General features: G+C 41.3%; 3 protein-coding genes across 3 annotated transcripts; 2 read left to right on the forward strand and 1 right to left on the reverse strand.

The window, feature by feature from the left end:
• The first annotated feature begins 2610 nt into the window (after positions 1-2610).
• On the forward strand, positions 2611-7529 carry tada1 (transcriptional adaptor 1). Its single transcript, XM_068571082.1, has 8 exons — positions 2611-2711; positions 3072-3163; positions 3259-3324; positions 3844-3938; positions 4090-4302; positions 4876-5027; positions 5142-5298; positions 6311-7529. The coding sequence occupies exons 1-8, from the start codon at positions 2629-2631 to the stop codon at positions 6461-6463; spliced, it is 1011 nt and encodes a 336-aa protein (XP_068427183.1). The 5' UTR covers positions 2611-2628; the 3' UTR covers positions 6464-7529.
• Positions 7530-7939: 410 nt separating this feature from the next.
• LOC137781511 (transcription factor Jun-like) lies at positions 7940-10045 on the reverse strand. Its single transcript, XM_068570315.1, has one exon. The coding sequence runs from the start codon at positions 9687-9689 to the stop codon at positions 8727-8729; it is 963 nt and encodes a 320-aa protein (XP_068426416.1). The 5' UTR covers positions 9690-10045; the 3' UTR covers positions 7940-8726.
• Positions 10046-12975: 2930 nt separating this feature from the next.
• On the forward strand, positions 12976-23132 carry fggy (FGGY carbohydrate kinase domain containing). The gene is made up of 16 exons (XM_068570302.1): positions 12976-13056; positions 13419-13618; positions 13852-13963; positions 14475-14626; positions 15263-15351; positions 15686-15801; positions 15967-16095; positions 17419-17522; positions 17814-17921; positions 18202-18263; positions 19113-19272; positions 19911-19985; positions 20525-20645; positions 20856-20950; positions 22062-22123; positions 22589-23132. Exons 2-16 carry the CDS (start codon positions 13436-13438, stop codon positions 22668-22670), a joined length of 1650 nt encoding a protein of 549 aa, XP_068426403.1. The 5' UTR covers positions 12976-13056; positions 13419-13435; the 3' UTR covers positions 22671-23132.
• Positions 23133-23794: the final 662 nt, after the last annotated feature.

Consider the following 23794-nt stretch of genomic DNA (forward strand, 5'->3'; position numbering starts at 1 on the left):
AAGCCTTCCAATAACTCTGCCCACTACACACACTGAACCCTTACATTTTAAACAGCCTCGTGAGGTTATGGAAATGCATTATAAACCCGCAAAATCCAAACTCCTGTGCAGCCAGGCATTAGAGGAGCGAAGGTGACATCCCTGGCTCTGGTGAGGGGACCACACTCAGGCCCGTGTACCACCTTGAATACCTGGCCAACTCACTGGGGATGGACGTGCGCTACTGCAGTGTGGTCGTCTGAGAGCCGCTGCAGGTTTCAAGGTACAAGCCCTCTTTGTCACAGAGTGAAGCTTCGCTGTCTACGTATTTCACCACCATGATGGCACCAGACTCGGAAGATTTGTGGAAGAAGCTGGCTCTACGGCTGCTTGCTGAAAGACATCTGCTGTTGGGGGAATGTCCATGAGAGGGACTCATTAGCCTTCAAACTAGTCAACCAGCAAATCAACAAGCAGGATGTGGAGATGTTTTCTTTGAAAATAAGCACCATGACACATTTTTGCCCTACAGTAAACAACTCCATAGCTAAGTCTGCTCCTAAGTGCTCTTTTGATTTCAAGATTAACAGACACTTGTTTAAGACGGATGATCATTTAGAGGGATCTGGAAAGGCTCACTGAGCTGCAGACAGCTGCAGTTTCCACTCTCTCTTATTAGTTTAAAACATACATTCAAGTCATACTTAATTTAGCTACGAAGCACACAAGAGAGTGCTGAGATTGTGAGAATTAGATTTATTTGAATGACATTCTATTACCTATGGAATCTAGAGATAATAAACGAAGGAACGTATAAGCAGTGACAATTGAGCTCCTTGACTTTCAACCTACGAATTGAATTTCAACCTACGAGTCTGTTAAATACATCTATTTCAGATGGTTTTCATCGTTCATGTGGTCGGCATTAAAAGTTTGTTTATTCAAGACTCAAACCTTCAAACCCCTTATCAAATGGATCTCCTTTGTGAAGACGTACGACCTCATGACACTGTGGATTCAGCATGTAGTCCTTGAATTGGGGCACTCACTAATAATCTACAGTATGACTGTTAACTGTGTGTGTGTGTGTGTGTGTTTCTGGGTATACGGTTTCACTTATTGTGATAGATGGCGGGATTCATGGAGGTCTGTTTTAGGCTTCAGGACCGCCTGGGGAGACAGAGCCAAAAGAGCAACTGCCCTGACTATTCAACTGATTCTACAGCACAGTTAAAACTGTGAAAAACAAAAGGGCCTCCCGAGACTAAATCGGCTCAAGAGAGACATGTATGAGCCAAATGGCCACAAAGCAAAACAGAAGGAACCACAGAAATGTTTTACATCCAGCCCAGTGGAGATTATAATAAAAAATACAGCAGTAGCACCACTCTGTTTGTTTTTTTTCTCTTTCAGCTGCAAAACATATGAAGTGAGAAAAAAATTGTTTACGGAATCAGTTTTATTGATGCTGAAATAAAGAAATAAAAACTCAATAGCGCAAATTAGACAGAAATAGAAGGAACAAGGAGACGGATGACAAATATTTACATAACTTAAAAAAAAGAGGACTTGTCTCAATCTAAATTGAGCCCACACCAGGGGAAAGTCAAATTAAAGGAAAGTCCCACTATGACCAGCCCTGGATGAGCTTTAAATGTGATGACTGTATCATTTTTTTTCCACCAGTTCTGAATTCAACTACATTTAAAAGATGGAACAGGAAATACACAGCCTGATCTCTTCATATTTTAGCTGCTGCATTCTAAAGTAGCTGCAGATGTGAAGGACTTCTGAATGTGGAAGGATTTACAGTGCTAAAATGGGATGTTCACCAATTTTATGAAAACTACTTGGAATCTGGCAGCTGGCTTTTCATTGTAAGGAGGTCACTGAGATAATTAAAAGTATATTTCTGGAGTGAGTGGGTCAACATTAGCGCTTTATGCGTTCACTTTACTGAGCAGTAAAAAGTTAGAAGATCATTAAAAGTCAACATTAATAATACATTTCTAAAGCTGGGAAGGAGGACACATTTAACTTAGATGTACTCTTACTTTGTTGTATCACAGCTTACTTGACCATAATATCTTATTATTTTACAGTGGCATTATTGGCATTGATCAGAGACTTCCTGATCATGTCATCCTGTGATGAATGTTAACACTTTGATGTTCAATTTAAAATACAGTAGTCAAATTTCTTGTTTAAGTTTTCTGCACCAACATGTAAGTGGACTGGGCTCTGCAGAATTTAAATTATACTATGATACCATCTAGTGGTGGAGTAGTTAAGCTACCTACCGTCGATGACCCGATCCTCACTCTGTGGCGATGACAGTCATGCCTGGGTGTGTACAACAGGCAGTGCTTTGGATATCTATTATTATTATTTTCTGAAAAAATGCCATTTGAATTAACTGTACAGAGAGCCCTATATATATTTTTTTTTCAGGAAAAACAAGGCAAAGGATTGATTATACTGTAGCTGGTACCGCCATTTTTAAAAATATATTTTAAATATATTATGTAGAATTTGTTCGTGAGTTTCACGTATTTCACGTCCTATTCATGAACGCTTCAATAAAGTTAAGAAGCAAAAAAAGAAGGGGAACGGTGCTGTCGCCGAGTGATGACGTCGTTGTAGAAACTCATGAACGCCATGGCCGCTCATGCAAGCGAGCTTGAGATTGCAAAGAAGAATTTAACTGATGCAATTGGCGATAATGTCAAGCAGTGAGTAAAACGCTCCTTGTTCGTTTTTTCTCTTTGCGTTGTTGGTTGTCTATTATTACTTTTGGTTTACTCTTGAAATACAAAGTAATGTTGCCATTAGCTAGCTTGTGGAAAGTAGCAGCTCGCTATTAGTCTAATGTTTGCAGCATTTCTCCTTAGCAGCAGTTATCAATTAGTCAATAGTTTTTGGCAGTCACTCTCAAGAGGAAGTTATACACATTTCGACGTTGTATGACGTTTCTATGTAATATGTGACTTTATTGTTACGTGTTTGTTTGTTTGTATGAATGAAGGAATGCAGTAAATGCACTTAAACTCATGAAGTACGGTTTGTTTTGTGGTGTTTTCCTCTCCATGCAGCTACTGGGCCAACCTGAAGCTGTGGTTCAAACAAAAAATCAGCAAGGAGGAGTTTGACGTTGAGGCTCGTCGTCTGTTGGCACAGGAGACTGGTTCGTGAGCATGACCTAAATACTTCAAGTTGAGTAATTGATGCTATCTAGAAAAGTGTTGCTTATTTGTTTTTCCTGTCCTCCTCCCTCTACAGTCCATGTTCACAACGACTTCCTTTTGGCCATTCTCACACGCTGCCAGATAATTGTGTCCACACCAGGTGAAGTTGCTGAAATAGTAATATATTTTTCCTGAAACTGCACATGAGCTTGTATTTGTGTCCAAACTATGTTTTATTGAAATGTACAGTACCATAGCGGTTGTACCTCCATCCGCAATGTTTAGTGATTTCATTGGTTTAAGTTTTAGAGCAGTTTCATTTTCAGACTATTTGTAATAATGGGAATGTTGTTCAGTTTATTTAGTAATGGAATTTAAAAGTGTGTATGTGACAGAGGGCCTGTGATCAACAACTGTATTGCCCACCCATAAGCACATTGTTGCTAACTTATTTGTCAAAAGCCAATTAGAGGCTATCACTATTAAAATTTGTAACATTTAACTAAATGGACATTATTTTTTTTTCTTTTTATGTGATCTGTATTTATTTTCCTTCAATTAATCCTGTGTTGTTAAAACAAGACAAAAAGGATAAGCGGTTCAGATAATGTATGTATGTATGTATGTATGTATGTATTTGTTTCTTCAATTCATCTTGTGTTCTTTTGTTGTCCTCTAGAGGGTGCAGGGCCATTACAGTGGCAAAGCAGCTCTGCTTCAAAGCCTGGAAAACCAAAGGGGAAGAAGAAATGTTCTTCCAGACAAAAGTTTGATGTATGTACTTATTCTCATATTCCTCCCTGCAGAGGCTGGCTGCCAATGAGTGGGTGTAAATGTTTTTTATAAAAGTTAGTGACATATAATGAATCAATAGGTGCTTTAACAACTATCTGCTTGTATCATTTGGATGCTCGTGTGTCTTCAGCATCGTTTCCAGCCACAGAACCCTCTGAGCGCCGCGCAGCCTTTCAGCCCCCGGGAGGTGGGAGGTGAGGAGGAGGAGCTGCGTCTAAGTGCCCACACTCTGCTGTTGCCCACGCGGGGCCAGCTAGAGGCTCGCATGATGGTGACGGCCTTTGAGCTGGGCCTTGATAACATCACAGACGATGCCGTCAGCAGCATGATTCACGCTGTTGAGGTTTGTAGCAACTGTTCGCCAGCAATGTTGAGTCGAGTCAATTATTTGATACAAAAAAGAACCTCAAAGCGCTTTACCATTTGTACGTCATATGAATTTGTCTGTCAGAGGATGTGTGTACCATACGAAATCCATAGATGTCTACAAAAAGAAAATTGCCTAATAAAGAGTGTTAAGTGTCGTGAAATCTCCAACAAAACTGAGCAAGTTGCTATTTTTTTATGGTTTAGCATAAATATTTACATCAAAAATTCAAATATCATCACATACAGAAACATTCATGACAGATTTAACATGTTCTTTCCTAAACACCATCTGAGTTTTGTTCTTGAATTCCATGAAATTGTAATTGATCTATTTTCAGTACAAACTGTTTCTCTTATAGTTTGTACTGGAATACAAAATATGATTGGTGATATATTTTGTCGTGGTGGTTTCATTTTAAACCTTAACATTTCATTTACATTAAACAAATGGAGAGTTGTTGTTTTTTGTACCGCTTATTAAGTGTGACCCCCTGTGCTTACCCTGGAGGTTGAGAAAATCCTGACTCACTACTCTGATTTATTCCAGCACCACTTGAAAGATGTCCTAACTGCAGTCATCAGCCGGCGGAAGGCTTATAGGTTACGAGATGGTCGCTTCCCATACGCTTTTGGCAGTGATGCCACACCTCAGCCTTATCTGAAGAACAGCCTTGCCGCTTACCACAGTGTTACTGAATGGTAGGGACAATTGTGTTAGCTCTCAGGTTGTTTCTCTTGCAGTTGATAAAAGGTTGTCGTAGACCTGATCACATTTTTCAGTGCATAGTGTTTTTTCCTTTTTCCTCTTTTCAGTCCCCCTCCAAGTGCTTCCCTCGCCGCTGGTCCACCACCTCAAGTGTCACCCGATGAGGCCGAGCAACAAGCTGTTCACTTATTGGCTTGTTCTGCTGACACTCTCCCCGCTCCCCTCCCTCCAATCAACATGTTTGATCTCCTGGAGGCTTTACAGGTAAGATATATATATGTTCATGAATGGTCCCGAAACCTTCAACAAATTTAGTTTTAATGTCCTATACAGGGATATTCAATTGAGTTAAGTCAAATAGGTTCAGTAACTGAAATGCCCTCACCTTGAGGTCAGAGCATAGAACCATGAGCCTTTATTGTACTTGAAATAAAAGAAGATAATGTCTTTATTATTAGAATATGTATTATTTATAATTAATCCAGTTCAATTGGAAATCTGTAATAACAAATATTGTTGAGATGTTGTTCAAGTAAGCTTTCTTTATTTCATTTTGAAGTCAGTTGTTGATTAAATACGGATGTTAATGCAACTGTTGGCTACTTCAATACATATGGCACAACATCATATAGCATACATTTGAAATTATTGTGTTGTTCTGGACCTTTGCATGATGAAATTCTCTAAAACCTTGCTGAATTAAGGTTGAATACCCCTGTTTTATAGCAAACCATGGAAGCTAGAAAAATTACAACACTCTGTAAAGATTAGTATTCATTCTCATTAATTGATCAGAAATTGATCGCAGGTCAGGCTAGAGTAGTCACTCAATTCGGGTCCGAACTGCTGCTCATCATTTGGTGATGTACGGCCGAGTATTTGAAACGACCCAGATTCAGCTTATCGAATGGATTTCTGATATTCCCAAGCATGTGGACAAATCTATTTTCTATCTATTATTTTTTTTAATTTGTAAGAATTTGTTGCTCATCTTCGTCTGAAGTAACTTTATATTTGGTGACAATTTATAGACTAAATTAATCCCAAACACAAAATATCCTAAATTGCAACTGTAGTCTATAAATAAATAAATCCAGAGACATTATCATTCAAATCATACTCTGAAATAGGACCTTATTCATAGAGCATTAGTTAGCAAATGTATAGAAGTCAGTGGGCGTTGATAACCTTGTTTATAAGTAATGAACTCATACTTCATTGCTTAATCACACGGAAAAATGATTTTATGTCTTCCTGAATCACTTGTCTGATGTAGGTTCACCACGGTGTGATGCCCTCCCACACTATGTATGCCCTGAACATGGAGCGCATCCTGACACGGCTCTGGCACCCCAGCCATGAAGAACTAGAGCAGGACCACGTACACCGGCAGCGCCTCGCTGGCAAAGAGGGCGTGCTCGTCAGCTGAGAACAACGAATGCTGGACTGTCTAGGAACTGGGGAACCAAAAGCAAAAATAATCCCCAACATGGAAATAGATTGGGACCAGTGTGTCTATAAAAACTCAATACCTTTTTCCTAATACCTGGAAAATCACATCCCTGTTGCACAAAGATACAGCATGAGTGGAGCAAGATGAAACCAAACAGTTTGACAGTGGCTCCAGAGTGTGGACTCCACTTCAGCCAATAGCTGGAATATTATTGTTTGTTCCGTTTTGGCCGTCACCCAACCATCACATTGTTTGGAATGTGATTTAGGAAGAACCTTACTTGTGGGCAAACTATTAAAAGTGTTTAATTTTAGGAGGTTCCAGCAGATAAAGCACTGGACTGAAAAAGTAAGTTCTTGTTGGTCAGTTTGCACCAAAGTATGATGGTTTTGGAGTCGGTTATACAATACAACAACTATTAAAATGTGTCTTTCAAACAGAACCGTCAATATCTAATGTAGCATTGTGACGAGGGCCCAACGATCTGCTCATAGGAAATGAGCAGATTTAAAGGCCCTATACATTACACACAGGTGTTTTCACTTAATCTGGCTCGTTAGGCCACATGTCAAGCTGAAGTAGAGGCCAGCAGGGAGGTCCTCTAACTTAAATCACAAATACAAATGATAACGACGGAAATTCTTAATCCTTAACAGGTACAGCAGAAAACGGCAATCAGCCGCTGTCAGCATAGGGTCCTTGGAGAGATCTTATCAAGCAATAAGTGAGAACACCTGTGTGGGTTTATGGTGGGTGTAGGTTCCTTAAAATGTGCTGGACAGCTGCCTCCTGTACCATCACGCCCCTCATGAACGTACCCTGAAACTGTCTTCAACGTAGTCCTAAAGCATTTATTGGCGTGTGTCTAGTTTAAAGACCAGCGGTCAGTATTGGTGGTCCACACTGTGTGTAAACTGAAGCGTTCATGTCTCAGTGCTCTTGAATATCGGTTTGTGTTTGGCCATTTAATTCAGGTGGACATGTGTATAGATTTGTAACGTTTTATTTTTTTCTACATAAACCTTGTTTTATAATTTCTATTCCAGACTAGTTTGAAAAATAAAGTGTTCAAATTCACTGGTTTATAGATTCTGAATATTCCCACATCAACACACTTAAAATTGTGTAAACAAATGTGCTTTTGCTTCCAAGGTTTCCTCTCGTCACCAGCTGTAGTGGGAGGACGGTGACTCACTCACCGTCCCATTGCGCACCGTGGACCTCTTGCCATATTTGGCTGCCTGCTCCTCACTTCCGACACCTCGCGGTCCAATCAGCGGCCGTGTAGATTCACCAGCCATTACAAGCGCCACACACGATCCTGGTGACTCAATATCCCGTCCGCCCTAGGACCTTCAATAACAAACTCTTATCGCAAACGCATTACAAGACTGTATTTAACGATCAATTATTTAGTAGACAAAAGCACTCGCACACAACATACGTGTCCAACATTTTTTATTTTATCATATTTACAGTTCTTAAGTGCTCAAAAGACAGCGTACAAATATTATTACAAAGTGTTATTTCAGTCTATATCACAAAGTTGTATGAACATAAGGGTTAAGAAAGTAAGGCAGTATTTGTCAGTAAACGCTACACACACACCTATGAGAGTCCTTGCGTAAAGGTGTGATTTGTTTTTGTTAGTGTTACTCTGTACATACTGTATAGTCGCTGGTGAGATACTCAGTGCTTGACTCAAGTCTTAATGCATAAACTGCTACTTGATATAGTGGAAGATTTGCAGGGCAACGCCTTGTTCACATTGTGTTTCAGTCAATTTGATCCCACACATGCTCTGGGTGTCAGAACGCAAGGCTGCATGGGACTTAATCAATTTAATATTAGCATTAAGTAATTGCCATATTACCTTGGCTTGACTGAATACATCTTATAGTTTTAAGCGGGGAAGAAAACCCCATTTTTTTTTTGTATCTAACAAGCCACATCAGAGGAATATTTGGAGAAAATGAGCCCTCTGAGCTTTGTCCATCCGTGAAGCAGGTTTGGTGGCCTCTGCTGTGTAATAATTCATCACGCTGACCAATTGCAAGTATCATGTCAGTCTCCATTCTCGCTCTTTGTCTGTAGAAACTTAGTGGATGCAGCCTGTGCGGATAATTTGGTGGACAATGTCAATGAAACGCAGGGGCTCCCCCGCATGGCCGAACGGGCCACATTTAAGCTGCATTTGGTCCACACAAAAAAATGTCCCTTGTTTTTTTCCCTCGGTAGTCTAGTAAGCTTGGAGTTGCTGCGTCAAAATGAGCTGGCAGCCGCTATTAACGTGGTCCATGACCTTTTGCTTGAGCAGAGCCAGCTCGTCCCGGAGGACGTTGGCAGAGGAAACCAGCTCCGTGTTTTGGTTCTTGAGGTTTTTGACCCTGTCCTCCAGCCGGGAGATCCTCTCCAGCTTCCTTTTCCGGCATTTGGAGGCGGCCACCCTGTTCCTCATGCGCTTCCTCTCCGCTTTGATGCGCTCCTGCTTCTCCATGTTGATGGGGGAGAGAGGCGGGGTGTCACCGGACATCTCGGGCACCGTCTGCGGCTCCTCTTTGAGCGCGTGGAGCCGCGAGTGCTGCGCCGCCAGGTGGTCCACGTTGTTGTGGGACGGCTGTGGGACGGCTGGGTAACTTATAGGCGGGTGCCTCTCGCTGGCAGGTGCAGACGCAGAGCCCACAGCTCGGCTGAAAGCCCCCAAGCTTGTGTACTCTGGCGGGTCGGTGCGCACCGTGCAGCTGTAGGGGATCCCGTCGCTTTCGGACTCCGCAGAGCCGGAGCCCATGCTGTTGCTCGCGCCGGTCTGTGCGTCAGGGTGGACGGCGGAGGGCTGCTGGTGGTAGTGGAGCTCTGCCAGAGCCCTCACGAAGCCTTCCGCAAACCCCTCCTGTTCGTCGGTGATGTTCTTGGGACAGACGAACTGGGTCGGGGTGGGAGTCGTGAGTCCGGTGCAGGACTGAATGATTAAGCGCTCCAGTTCAGGCGAGGCCAGCTTCAGCAAGCCGACATCTGGGGAAGTCAGGATGTCCAGGGCCTTGGCGCTCAGCTGGGGCCTGAAGTTTTTCGGGTCGTTGAGATTTAGCGTCATGCTCTGTTTGAGCGTTTTGGGGTTGAAGCCATACACCGTCGGCCCGTCATGCTGAGAGCTGGAGCCGTTCACGGCTTCCTCGTAAAACGTCGCTTCCATTTTTCTGGACATAAAGTTTGTATCGCCTTGAGTCTTTTCTCCTTCTGTTTTCAAGTCAAAGACCGACTGTTTACGTGTGGCCCGTGACTCCTTATCTATCGACTGTCTTGTGGTAGAGTCCGCCTATTGTTGAAGTTCAACTCACTTGACAACTTCGTGTCCTGAGAAAACTTTTCTCTTGGGTACCGCGCGGTCATCAACAAAAACCCTCGTTTCCCCCCGTCGCCGAGCCTCGGTGTTTCCGCACCTGAAGTATCCGCTTTGATTGATCCTCCTTCCCAAAAAGCAGAAACGGGGTCTGAACAGGGATAATACTTTCTATCACTTCCAACGTGGAGACGAACTTTATCCACCTCTAAGCTGCAGCTCTACTGAAAATAACAATGATGTCATTTCTACGGCCTCTGATTGGCTGGAAGGGATATTATGGGTGGGGTATATTTAATGACATGCAGGTTGCTCTGACAACTGGCCATATCCCCGCCCCCCCGCGATGGCTTCTGGGATTAGGTAATGCAGACGGTGGAGCAATGTACGATGGGATTACGTAGTGTTTTTGAATATTTAGTTACCCGCTCAATTATTAGTTACCCATCCTGAAGCGAGTGCTGCTCCAGATGGTCTGTGCGGTTTAACCTTGATTACATTCAACAGCGAATCACGGTTCTCTCAATACGATGTTTTTGTCATCAGGAACATACATATATATATATATGGTTCCACGGATCCTCACATAAGAGCACGTTCAAAAGATTCCTTCATTATTAAAACGCAGGGACGTGAAACTATGCGTGCCTCCGGTTTATTTGTGTTTAGGATGGTAATGTTGTGAAGGGTTAAAGACAGAAGAAAGAAAATTAGGTCACACCTGCATCAGGCATTCTTTTGTTGTGAAGACCACGTTTAAAGAAAATTACTCTCAACAACTGTACTTGTTTGAGGGGCCTTTCTAGCGAGAGGAGGAAGATTTGCGCTCTGAGAAACACAACATACTTTTAAGTAGCTAAATATATGTAACAACCCACATGAACAATCAACATACACTATAGCAGATATGAGTCAAATTGTTACTTTAAACTGTACTTTTTTATATAGTTGTGGTAGACATGCTATTGTGAGAAGCTTATTTAATTAATGTTGATTTATAGGGAGAAGTGATCAGATAAGTCCATACAACAACAGATATTATGCATATCTTAACATTTTAAATGTATTGCAGGTTCAAATAGTTTATCAAAAGCTCAGATAATCAAAGTGGTAATAACTCAAACAACCAATATGTATCATGTGTGACATGTATATAACTTAACCTGATGATTTAAGGACAAACATCAGAATGTAATCAACACATGGAAGTGAATATAATGCACGTATTAATTAAAAAGAGGTTATTGCATTTATTGTCATTAAGGTAAATCCTGATTCATAGTTCAGCCCTATATATTTGCCCACTTGATCTGTGCTTGTATTTAAGTTGTGTGATAATACAGGATATATCTACTATAATATATGCCTTATATTCTCTTTCAGGGTCGACTCTCAGTGACTGAAGGCTCGATACAGATGTAGTCCAGTCTGTCTTGCCTTCCCCATTGTATTATTCAACATGTTCTCCTCAAGCCAACTATAAATAAGTTAACAGCTCCAGACAGCCTGGGAGAACCAGAGCGGCCTGAGGTCAACACTCTTGAGATGACATGTTGTCCTCACAACACGGCAGTGCAACACCCATTTGGAAGTATGTGACACCCTGAAGTTGAAATCAAGTGTTGGAATGCTTCAGAAACATTTGTGTCTAATACCACAGTGGTAAAGAAATTACACAATAACACAGTTTGTATTAATCTTTCATCAATCCTCCTCTCCTATGATAGAGCAATTTCCAATAAAACTTTCTGAGCCACTCTCTTTGAACACCTGTGTTAAGCCCCACTGAGGAGTAGCCTATTTTCCTATCAAACTACCGCTGTGTCCCGGCTGTGCTTCCTGTTTCTCTGTCAGCTTTTCCCCTCTGCTGGCCCGATGGGTCTGCTTTTAGATAACAGCGCTTTCCTCCTCCCTGCTTGGGCCAGATGTTTCCACTGCATGCAGTTTTCTAATCAGGAGCTGGTCTTGCCTGCCTCCTAAAATGCTTGCTTTTGTTGTACAGAGGAGGGACAGTCCAGGGTCTATGGAAACATTCACCCCTTTCATGAGAGCAAAACAGAGAAAGAATATATCCATGTGTTGATGTATCAACAGAAGTTTTGATTACCGTCAGGCGGGGACCAGATGGACACACGCACACACACACACACGCACACACCAAGCAGTGAATGAGACAGATGATATTTCAAACACTGTCCATGCAGTGTTTGTTGAAGCACATCTGTTTCTTCCTGTCCTGGTGCTTGGTTTTTCTATACTTCATCTCTGCTCATCTTTCCTGGTCCAAACAGGCTGATCACAGCCAGCATCGCGTCCTTCAGACAGCTGTTGGTCTCTTCGAAGAAAAGAGCCCAATAAAAGAAAGTGACCGTGCAGGCGGGATGCAGAAGGTTTCACGATTAAAAGTCAGAGCCAATGTTTTTGATGGCAGGTTTTGTGACTACAGATTATTTTCTGAATCATATCCTTCAGCTTACATATAAGTGGTAGTAATTTATGTACACTGGCTTTATTCATATTTAATATATCTTTTGGATAGGAGACATTTTGAGTGAAATTCTCAAGTGTATATCACACAATACACACCATTTAGTCTCTCCCCAACTCGTCACATATTGATGCTTTGTCAGAACGCTTGGTGTCACTTTCTGAGGCGCGTCCACTATTGAAGAACCAGGACAGCAAACAGTTGCATTATTACAATCCCGGAGCACTTTCTTTGAGCATCTAATCGTGATGTGTTGTGTGAAAGCCAGGCACATTTTATAAAAAAAAGTACCTTGTGCATCGTATCGAATATCAAGGAGCATGACCTAAATCAATATGTTTACTTTGTTTACACGATATGGAATAAAACAGATTGCCTTCTGTTTTGTGTTTGTTAGTTTTGGTTCAACTTGATGGAATATGAATCATATGCATCATATTAAAAAAAGTAAACATTGTGTTTTAATTTGCCATGACCCAATGTCTTCTAAAAATCTGCTTTCTACAAAGATTAGATGATAACGAGGGAGGGACAGCAAGGGAGAATGTATTGTAGCACATTCATAGCGTTTACTTGACTTCCTTTGGACTTTACACCGCTCAGCAGGACAGGAGACTATAAATCGACTTTCCTCTTTTTGTCCCATTTCGCGTTCCGTCGCAGCCACCGTCTCCAGCACAAAGTACGATTATCAGAAACTTAAAAGTGATGTTTTGTGCGATGAAATAACGTTTTGAACTGCTGGTAAGTTCGAATATGTTGTTCTAACCTTTACACAACGGTCTTATGTGTTTACTAACGTCTGTTGTGAAGGTTATTCTGTGCACAACATGATATAAACATCTCTGTTGCTTCGCTGTAGCGATATCATTCAGTTGATTTCAGTGTCTGATGCGCCAAAACATACACAATAAATCATGAATTAATAGCGAATGGAATATATACAACAACCCACACGTGGGACTGTTTCGAAATACATTAAACGAAACACATATCAACACGTGTTTTGTTTAATCTATTTCGAAACAGTCCATTATATATTGACATTGACATTGACGGTTAATAATCCACTCCTGACCCTCTGCCCTCCTTCACGCTCCATTCAGCTCTATTCTTCTTCCTCATGGCGGAGGTTTATTACGTCGGGGTGGACGTGGGCACCGCCAGTGTGAGGGCTGCTTTGGTGACCAGGGCTGGCCTGGTGGTGAGCACTGCAGAGGAGACCATCAGCATCTGGGAGCCCCAGTCTGACCACTATGTCCAGTCCTCCACTGAGATCTGGGAGAAATGCTGCACAGTTGTCAAGGTACTGGCATGGCATGGTGACTTAAAAGCACCGGTTGGTTCCCAACCTTTAGTTAACATGCCCGCCCAATCCTATCAGATCTTTATTTACATACTATCAGCAAACTACTTTCAAATGAGTTGCACTGCTTCACCATCTTTCCTCAATACCCAATCCTTGGTCCCTGTTTACGTAAAACGTATGTATACAACCATTGACCTAATGACTCATACTATATTTGATATCTGTTCCAGAGAGTTACCCAAAGTATTGAGAAGACTCAGGTACGAGGGATTGGTTTTGATGCCACCTGCTCACTCGTGGTTTTGGACCAAAGCTTCCAGCCTGTGCCAGTCAGTCAGCATGGTCAGTGAAATATTTATTTTACTTACAGCCTGACCTATGTGCTTCAGGAAAGCATCATATACTGTATATACACCTAACGACACACTATTAAATGTGGATTTTTGTTTGTTTTTGAAATGCTGATTGTCACATTTTACTGGACTGGATTTCTTTTCGAGTGTTTCAGCCTGAAACTTTTAAGTGGTTGAGTTTAGCTTACATCGTTTGATTTAGTCTAATGTGAAACAATATTTTATTGATCCCTGAAGGTAACACCCCCGCCTCCACAACGAGGTCAGAGGTCAGGGTCAGCTACATAAAAGAATGAATGGAGTTGTTTAGGATTCATGTTATTTTTAATGGTAGTCAGGTTAAATGGCTGATAATATGCTGTCTAAATAATGCATTATTATCACAGTCTCAGTTTTGTTCTTACTCCTCATCGACCAATTTAATCTTAAAATATTTTGTCTATTTACATTTTGCTCCCCCTATAATCGAAACCTCCCCCTTCCCCACTTGGCTCTCCCAGGTGACAAACAAAGGAACATTGTGATGTGGATGGACCATCGTGCTGAAGAGCAGGCCGCTCGTATAACCAACACCGACCACAGGGTCCTGCGCAGGGTGGGAGGAGTTATGTCACCAGAGATGCAACCCCCGAAGCTGCTCTGGCTCAAAGAGGTGAGAGGTGACCGAGGTCACCGCAGGACCACTGATCTCGATTTGTTGTATTGTTGCTCTCTGTATTGGCTGCTGGTCAATATGTGTGTGGTGTTATAGTTTTTCATCCTTATCCACCTTTTTCTCAGAAGGCGTCCAATAGATGGAAGCTTGCTGTTAAAGGGACAGTTCACCCCAAAATTAACAATCCATAATTTGCCTTTTACTTATCGTGGTATTTATTAATGTGTTTAAGTGTGAGTTGCCTAGTTTTAGACATATCAGACATACGTCTGCCTTCGCGCCAATATTATGTGACTATCTGGCACTCGACTTGTGCTGCTCAAGGCCCCCCCAAAAATATATTTGGGACCGCAATGTCTCGCTCCAGCAATCATTTGGTTACTAAAGATAATCCACAGACCTTTTTGTGAGGAGTTTCAGCTTGGAACTAGAGTTCTTTTGCATCTGGCTGATATCCCCATCACCAGCACCAAAACTATCTAAATTGATGAACAGCACTACAGGTTAGAGGACAAATATATATTTTTGATTTTGAGGTGAACTGTCCCTTTAAGGTCTGCTTGGACATGCATGTGCTGTTATTACTCGTGGATCATTGGTTCATTCGCCCTTTTTTTTTGTCTTTATAATTAGAATTTAAGAGAAAGCTGCTGGAACAAAGCTGCTCACTTTTTTGACCTTCCAGACTTCCTGTCGTGGAAGGCAACTGGCTCTTTGACACGGTGAGCTTTGTTTGAGGATTGAATGATGTTTAAACCTTCATCTGTCGTCTCATCTTGGTTTTTACATGTGCAACAGATGTTCGATGAATTAATTTCAGAGAGGGATTGAAAGAGTTGACCATTTACAGAGACCTGCAGCTTGTTGTTAGTGACTACAGTATGACAATGATGAGAAGAAGCTAAGCTGCTGACACATTATCTTTGTATCAAATGTCTGTTGTAAAGAAATAAATGAGGTTGTCCTCTAAAACACGGTGTTCTAAGAAATGTGTCTTTTATCATGGACGAATTTTTTTTGACCAGATACTGTTGATCTGTTGGCTTTGTTTCACAGGTCTTTATGTACTCTGGTGTGTAAATGGACGTATTGCCCTCCAGATGGATGGGATGCTGGTTTTTGGACTGACATTGGACTCAATGATCTCCTGGAAAACAACTTTTCCAAAATAGGTAAAGACACAAACAAACAAGCTTCTCATGAATTGTATGTTTTAAGATGGAAAGAAAACAGAAAATATTGCTCAGTTCATGTTTTTTCCTTTTTTTTTTCAAACGCATCATCCACAAAAGAGTTAATTTGTCATTATTTAATCGGCGCCGTGTAATATCATCCAGGAAGCGTGACTTGTTCTCCAGGGAGCCCGTTGGGAGACGGCCTCACCCAGGACGCAGCAGCAGATTTGAGCTTGGAGCCAGGAACTGCAGTCGGTGCTTCTCTCATCGATGCTCATGCCGGAGGCCTCGGTATTCATCTATTTATTGAACCAGTCTTTTTCAGCCAAATATATCTTCTTTTTTCAGGTGAAGGCAGCTTTGTAGGTCCCACATGGCTTTGAGTGTTTAAAAAATATGAACTAAAATAACCATAAAACAGGAAATGTGTAATCAGTAAGATGCTCAGGCTAAATGTATGTTCACCATTATTGCTAGACCTTATCTTATTAATTCAAAAGACACCAGAGGGAGGCAGACCATTTAATGTTTATCTCTAAAGTTGTTATTTTCTTCTCCATTTTTGACGCCCCTATAGCGTCAAAAATGTAGGCGTCCCTCCACTAGGAAGCGTCAACACTAGATTTAACTCTCAGGGGAATGTAAATATCCACAATACATTCTTAGAATAGTTTTCAGTATCTTGTGCACGAAAGTTAACACATTTGAGCTGACACCTACGGAAAGCCATAACAGTGTCCCACAAGCAAAGAGTTTATTTTCTGGGATAAATTACGTTATATTTTGAATATTTATTGTGCACAAATTATTATTTTTACCTGTTGGTGGCGCTAGATGAAAGGCAAGGCGTCTAGGGAAGAATGTTCATGGAACACTGAGCCAGTCGGTGTCCAGATCATTTTATATTTATCATGTTTACTTTAGTTGGAAGCTGACCATAGTAGTGACACAACAAGGGAATGACTTCACTTGAAAATAATTGAAGTAGAGGTTTTACAATATCCAATATATATTTTTAGCTAGCCCACTAAAATAATCCCTTCTTTAATAGTTTGGGAAAAAAAATAAAATAAGATGCAACGAATAAAAAAGTAAGTTATTAATGGTGCTGCAATACTGTTTGAGCACTTTGTTATCTTCAAGTCGACCGTCTCTCTGCTTCAGAAGTCCTCACCATCTGGTTTTGCTCTGGGAGATAAACTGCTCATGAACTCTGCCCTCTGCCCTCTGGCTGTGACCTCTGCCTATCACACATTGTCGTATCAGTCCGAGGCTAAAACCCTCTGCACTTTTAGTAGTAATGCATGTCACGGTGATGTACGCCCCCCTACCCCCTTCACGTAGATGAACCTTCCACCTGAAACTCAAACCAGCTAGACAAACATCATTCCAGCAGTTAGTGTCACTGCTGAATTCCACGTGAAGGTTAAAGGAGCACTTCAAAAGGATTTAAAGCTTTTCATCTGCAATTTGGCCCTGACTCAAACGGGAGTTTTGTGAACTTTGTGTTGGGAAACACTAAAAACAATATGTTTGTGTATTTTCCCCTGCAAATTCACATTTGGGATGCTTATAAAATCTGTGTCTTAAAATGTGTAATTTTGCTATCCCCAGGTGTGATAGGTGCAGATATCAAAGGCTTTCAGTTGCCCTGTGAGCACCAGCCGCTTACCTCACGCATGGCGATGATCTGTGGAACATCCACCTGTCACATGGCGGTGAGCTACATTTCACCTGTTGTATTACTTTCTGAAAAATAATCTTAAATATAATATAGTATAGACAAGGTATGAACTCATTAATGACCTTTCTGACACTCTCACCCTTTTTTCTTAACTTAAAGGTGATGTAAAACAAAACTAACAATAGTACGCAGGTAATGCTTTCCATTTCAGTCTTTCTGTGCACTCTTAACTCCAGCTGGTCCTATATCTTTTCATGTTTCAATGTGTGCCAGTGTGATGTACTCTGCAAACTGAAACATCACCTTTTTCATTCATGTGCATCAGATCAGCAAGCAGCCTCTGTTTGTGCCCGGAGTGTGGGGCCCCTGCCTGTCTGCCATGGTGCCTGGCATGTGGCTCAACGAGGGCGGCCAGAGTGCTACAGGAAGGCTGGTCAGTTCTCTGTCAAGCTTTAAGCAGGATTTCACTGACCCCTTTTATGCTGTGCAGCAACAAGCAAGAAGGGACACAATGTACACAATCCATGTTTCAATGCACCCAAAAGTCACACAGACGTGAGCAACTGGCCACATAAACAAGCGTTTAGAAGCAGTCTGTCTGTTCTATAATTCAAAAATAGCTGATAAAGGACTCAAATTACTTAACAGTTGAATCATCAGCTGTGTCATCTGTAATTCTTTCTGTGAAACTGTTTTGCTCTCTCCTCCCTCAGATTGACCACATGGTGAAGGGCCACCCCGCCTACACCCAGCTCCAGGAACAGGCACAGCAGAGGTCAGCTGATGCATTGAGTGCTGCCGCACCTCCCAAAAACCTTCTCGCACAGCCGTCATCCCTGTTTTAGCTGATGTTTAATAATGTTTAGTCAGCTTTGGGAAGGTTAGAAGCTTAGTAAGGTTGTGTACTCTAAACCAGCTGTTCTCAACCACTGGTGGGCACCAGAGCGCCATCTAGTGGGCTGCGGATGTACTGCTAAATGGTTTTATAAAATGTAAAAGAATATTGGACTATGGACTAATTTACAATGCTCGTTACTTTTAAATCAAAATTTGTAAAAAAACAATCATTCAAACAAAACATAACTCCAATGACCAGCAATCGCGACGCATGTGTTTAGCCACCGTTAGCTAGCTGACGTTACCCTCGGATGCAGTGACACAAAATAGATGTATTAATATATAATGGAGTATTGAGAAGAAAAAAAACAAAAAGTAATGAGAGAGCCAGAGTGTGTGCAGAATATTTATTGTGGTCCTCTGAATTTTGTGAACAATCACAAGTGGTTACAAGGTTGAGAAACCCCTGATTCATTCATTCATTCAGTGGAAATTGCAAATTAAGTTGTTCAATATTTACTTGTTTGAGTTTGACCGAGAATGAAATTAAAATGCCCTGCTACGTTGTTCACGCTCGCCCACTGACATGGCTTACTGGAACACTTAATAAGCGATTGTTAATGTCATTAGCAACACCTCTGCTTTTCCTAGTATTTAATGTCAAAATGTCCTCAGTGATTAAGGCCTCCAGCTGTTTCTAAACTCAGTTGTAGTGTTCACACAACAACACCTTTAGTGTTATCTCATCAGACTTGGTTCTTCATTTTCCTACTGTTATTTTTCCTAGATGTCCCCCCACTGGCGAGAACATCTTCAGCTACTTGAACAACCACCTGAGTTCAATGGCTACTACTTCTACTGTTGACCTGCTGGGCTCCAGTCTCCACGTGTGGCCGGACTTCCACGGGAACAGGTCGCCGCTGGCTGACCCGACCTTGAAGGGCATGGTGAGGGGACACGAGTCAAGGCTTCAGGAGATATGTTATTGCACTGCACCACCCTACAGGGTTCAGTGGTCATTGCAGACCCTCCTGAAACCTTTACGTTTGCTTAAGAGGAGGCTTGTTGCTTTTTATATAATTGTTTTATTTAACATTTTGCTAAATATGCATATTTGCTTTCTGTAGGTAAGTTCGGTGAGCAGGCAGCCACTATTGTCAGACATGAGTGATGTCAATGTTGTCATACATATCTATATTCTTTGAAACAAAATACAATAATAATACTGTTAACTATCAGCTGCTGAAGCATAGCACACTGTCAGAGTCTGATTTTTCTTTGTTTGCATCTCATGCTTTTTAAAAAAAATTGCACTGATAACATTCACTTTCAAAGATTTCCCAGAAATATTTTGTAAGTGAAAATAATTAACTTGGTTCTTATAAGGAAAGTGCGTCACAGTGACAATTCTTTCTGTATCCAGTGAGCTAATCATTGTTTTCAGGCCATATCGTAGTTTCAGAGAACTGTCGAGTCTTGTTTCCACTGAATCAATGAATCTGCTGGTGAATGCACCTCTTTGGTGTCTATCATTCAGCACTGAGACATTTTAGACATTTATAAATGACTCATTACTGTTTTCAAGGTGATTGGACTGCCACTCTCCCAAACCTTGGATGACTTGGCCCTGCTCTATTTGGCCACTATACAATCCCTCGCTGTGAGTCTACTGTGTTTTATTTGTTTCAAAATGGCGTATGACTTTCTTTGACAACCTAGTACCTCAAAGCAGTGATTCTCAAGAGTGGGTTTGGAGTCCCCTAGAATTCAGTGTCACTGTGTCAGGTGGCCTCCGATTTGCTATAATTTGTTATCCATCATGAATCAATAACTTCACTTCACACCTACTGGTGCTTAGCTTGACTTATTAGCCAGCCAGCTAGCGAGTGAGTGTGGAGAACTATTTCAGTTATATCGAGTTTAGTTTCATTGAGAAGAGCAACATCTGATTACAAAGCACCCTTAATATATGGACAAAACAAAGTGGTATTAACTTGATATAAATTAATAAAGGGTTTTCACCAATTTAGGTTGAAAAGCATTAGAATATAAATAGTTCCAATGGCGTCAAAGAGCAGAAATTGCAGTAGTCATACGGTAAATTAGTGTGATCATGATGATGAGGGTTCTTGGAAAATGTTCTTGTGTATTTGTTAACTTGGAACCGGACTCCCCTTTAATCTTCTTCCCTGGTTTCAGCTTGGTACTCGTCAAATTCTGGAGGCCATGAAAGAAGCAGGTCATGACATCAGAACCCTCTTCCTGTGTGGCGGGTTGAGCAAAAACGCCCTGTTTGTCCAGACTCACGCCAACGCTACAGGTAAGAAATGCTCATGAGGCATGAGCACTTTTGCTATTGTGAATGACACTTAAGCTCAATAGACATTCATCCAAACATGTTAAATAATCATTACCTAAATACTTTTTATGTTCTCTACAATTTAACCACACATTGTTAGGAAAACATGTGTTCAACAGTATCATGGATGCTTTAGCTAAATCCACTTTTTGTTCATGATGTCCTCTTCAGGCTTGCCCGTGGTGTTGCCAGACCAGATGGAGGCGGTGTTGATAGGAGCAGCGGTCCTGGGTGCATGTGCATCACAGGACTGCAGCACAGTACAGGTGGAGCCCACAGGGTGTAAACTAAGGTCATACAAGTGACAGAGGCTTAGACAGAAGAGACCTAATTATTTGGTTAAATTTGAGACTAATAATTAGGAATATCCTTTTTAAATCTCCACATGAATACAACTACTGTCTAAAACGGGCCCCTCCGGGTGAGTCAACTCTATAAGTATAATTTACAGCAGTAGTGTTCCAGTGGAAATAAAGTTGAGACATCATAAATAGTCAAACTAGAAATTTACATTTGCTATTTTAAGTGGAAAAGATAACACAAACCATTATCCTCATGCAGAACACTGCATCAGAGAGTAGGCACCGTGAGGTGTTTTGTACTTCTACAGGTACTTCTAAACAAAACCATCTTGGTTCCCAAAACATCTTTATACGTTTAAAAAGGCCAAACAGGATAGCATCTTTCATTAGAGCCCCCTCTGCCTTATAAATGTCCATTTCTTTTTTTTAAATGTCTCGAGCGAAACCTGAAATAGCAACACAGCAGACACTATACTGATGTTTCCACAGTCTGCACTCCTAATGAAGATTAAACTAAACTTCACGAGGGAAATCAGTGGCGTTCCCTTTTTAAAAAGTGTTTATTCCACAATATATTTAGCAGTTTGCATTCTAATACTCTTACCTTGTAATCTCATGAAATTTACCTCAAAAACCTCAGAAAAGTATAAAGTGCATGGCTCCGCTTCCACAGAGAACATGTGGCACAATGTGTTTAAGATATAAAGTGATGATTAAATCTTTTGCTCTGTCAAGCTGTCGTCCCTCGGTGTCTCGGTAGCAGAGCTTGGAGCAAGCCTTTAAGCCAGATATACTAAAAATAAGACGTTATTGTTTAGACTAGGCTGCACCTGTCACCCATTTTTCAGCCATAATCACTGCAGGCAGTTGTTGTGTCTGATCCTCTGAGCTGCACACAGTCCGCTGGCTGAATGTTTTAGGCTGAGACAGCAGAGAGGCCCTGCACTGCATTAGTCATAAACTAAGAAACCTCTGCAGTTGGCTCGTGTTAATACTATAACTGGGTCACGGCTGGAACTGCATGTGCATAGCATGATTTATTGAGTGATATTTGTCTTTGCAATTTATGTTTCAGGAGGCGATGGGGAGAATGGCTAAAGTGGGGAAAGTTGTTCAGCCAGACTTGGAGCTCCAGAGGTGAGACAAAGAGATTTCTATTTTAATTTCGGGTGAAAGTCATGATGGCTTTAATGGTTTGTGGGATATAAATATAAATGAGTTAAAAAAAAAAAAAGTTCAGTAAGAATGCAACATATCAACATTTCTATCCAAATAAATGCTTCGAATGTATTTTTTAAGATTAATTTCTACCCATTCTTTTAATTCTGTCTATTCCTTTAGTGTCTTATACATTCATGCAATTAAAAGATATATATTTTTTTTCATTTCCCTATTATTTATATTAGGAGTTTTTACTTTAAATATTTTAAAGGAACCCATCTAGATAAAGATTGTACATTATTCAACAAGCAAAGTCAAGATCAGGTCATTGTTGTGCAACTTTACAATATAATAAGTCAGCATGTTGTATTACTAACTGAAACATAGACTGTTCTTTATCCCATTTGTCTGATTATTTTTGTCATGTTCTACTTTTCTCAGCTTCTACGAGAGAAAGTACAAAGTGTTCCTGCGACTGTTCGCCCACCAGAGGGAGTACCAGGTCCTCATGAACCAGAGATGACGCTGCTGGTGGGAGGCGGCCGAGCTGGAACTGACTCTCTCTGTCGTCATAGGATGACACATCCACTCACTGGGAACGTGAACAGAAGTCTTGACCTTGCTGCTTTTTCTCCGGAACGGTCCATTTATTTGGACAACATCACTGAATATCTTTATAGAGCCTTGATTCTGGTTATGTGACTTTAGACTTCACTGCTACGTACAGGATTTCAAACCACCTGGCAGACGACAGAAGAGAAAAACCTCTCCGGAGACGAGCTGCTGGAGCTTTTCATGGCTGTCTGACTTTTAGGTCCCCCTGCTGCAGTTCTACCCAGAAGGAAGAGGAAGTGGATACAGGAGGGAATGCGGTGACATCAACAGATACGATGACTTGCAGCTCGGCTGTCTCCTCAGCTCAACGCCATCGAGGGCCGTCACCTTCACGTGTATTCTTAATAAATAATTAAAATGATCGACCTCTGCTCGTACCTTTCACTAGTCACGCCAACCTAATGTGTTTGGATATACAATTCATTTTTGAACTGTATTTTATCTTATTCTTCTATTTCCTGTTTGTATTGCCTCCACTGTCCTGAACCTCTCCTGTCTGCTAGTCACAGAAAGGAGCCTGTTGCCAGCAGGCCCCAGGATCAAAGATGTTAATCTCTTCTCTGATGCCGTCAACACGGTGAAGGGGAATGCCAAATCCTAACAATCTTCAAACAGAACTACCTTATGATAGAGACGGGACAGGGACGAGGCTGCTGGCCAACGCTAACAAACTCACGCAGGTGCTTCTGAACGGTAACGTCCAGAAGTCATGTGTTGCTTGCTAAATATTAACCGTAATGCATTTGCTGTCCTCACACAGGGCAAACGTGTCCATCGAACACTCAACCAGAAGAGATGCAAGACTTTTAGTGAAATTTCAATCAGACCTGGCAGAACCAATTCAAGTTATAGTATTCAAATATGTTGACTGTACATGTGAAACAGTGCACTTTTCAGGTCAAATGAATACCATAAGCATCGCACTGTTTGCTCTTAATAGGTCATCCTTTGTGCAAATAGCACCATAAACCACTTCCTCTTGCATTGGTGAAAAGTAAAGAAAGAGAAGTGCATTGCTAAACAATACACGTA

Source organism: Clinocottus analis, unplaced genomic scaffold (assembly GCF_023055335.1).
Source record: "Clinocottus analis isolate CAN_PGR_092001 unplaced genomic scaffold, fCliAna1.0.p SCAF_11, whole genome shotgun sequence".
Classification (NCBI taxonomy): domain Eukaryota; kingdom Metazoa; phylum Chordata; class Actinopteri; order Perciformes; family Cottidae; genus Clinocottus; species Clinocottus analis.

Coding starts and splice junctions, on each gene's coding strand:
- tada1 (XM_068571082.1), top strand. CDS start 2,629: ATGAACGCCATGGCCGCTCATGCAAGCGAGCTTGAGATTGCAAAGAAG. Junction 3,939..4,089: donor CTTCCAGACAAAAGTTTGAT/GTATGTACTTAT, acceptor GTGTGTCTTCAG/CATCGTTTCCAGCCACAGAA. Junction 5,028..5,141: donor TACCACAGTGTTACTGAATG/GTAGGGACAATT, acceptor TCCTCTTTTCAG/TCCCCCTCCAAGTGCTTCCC.
- LOC137781511 (XM_068570315.1), bottom strand. CDS start 9,689: ATGTCCAGAAAAATGGAAGCGACGTTTTACGAGGAAGCCGTGAACGGC.
- fggy (XM_068570302.1), top strand. CDS start 13,436: ATGGCGGAGGTTTATTACGTCGGGGTGGACGTGGGCACCGCCAGTGTG. Junction 15,802..15,966: donor AAACAACTTTTCCAAAATAG/GTAAAGACACAA, acceptor AATATCATCCAG/GAAGCGTGACTTGTTCTCCA. Junction 20,951..22,061: donor AGGACTGCAGCACAGTACAG/GTGGAGCCCACA, acceptor TTTATGTTTCAG/GAGGCGATGGGGAGAATGGC.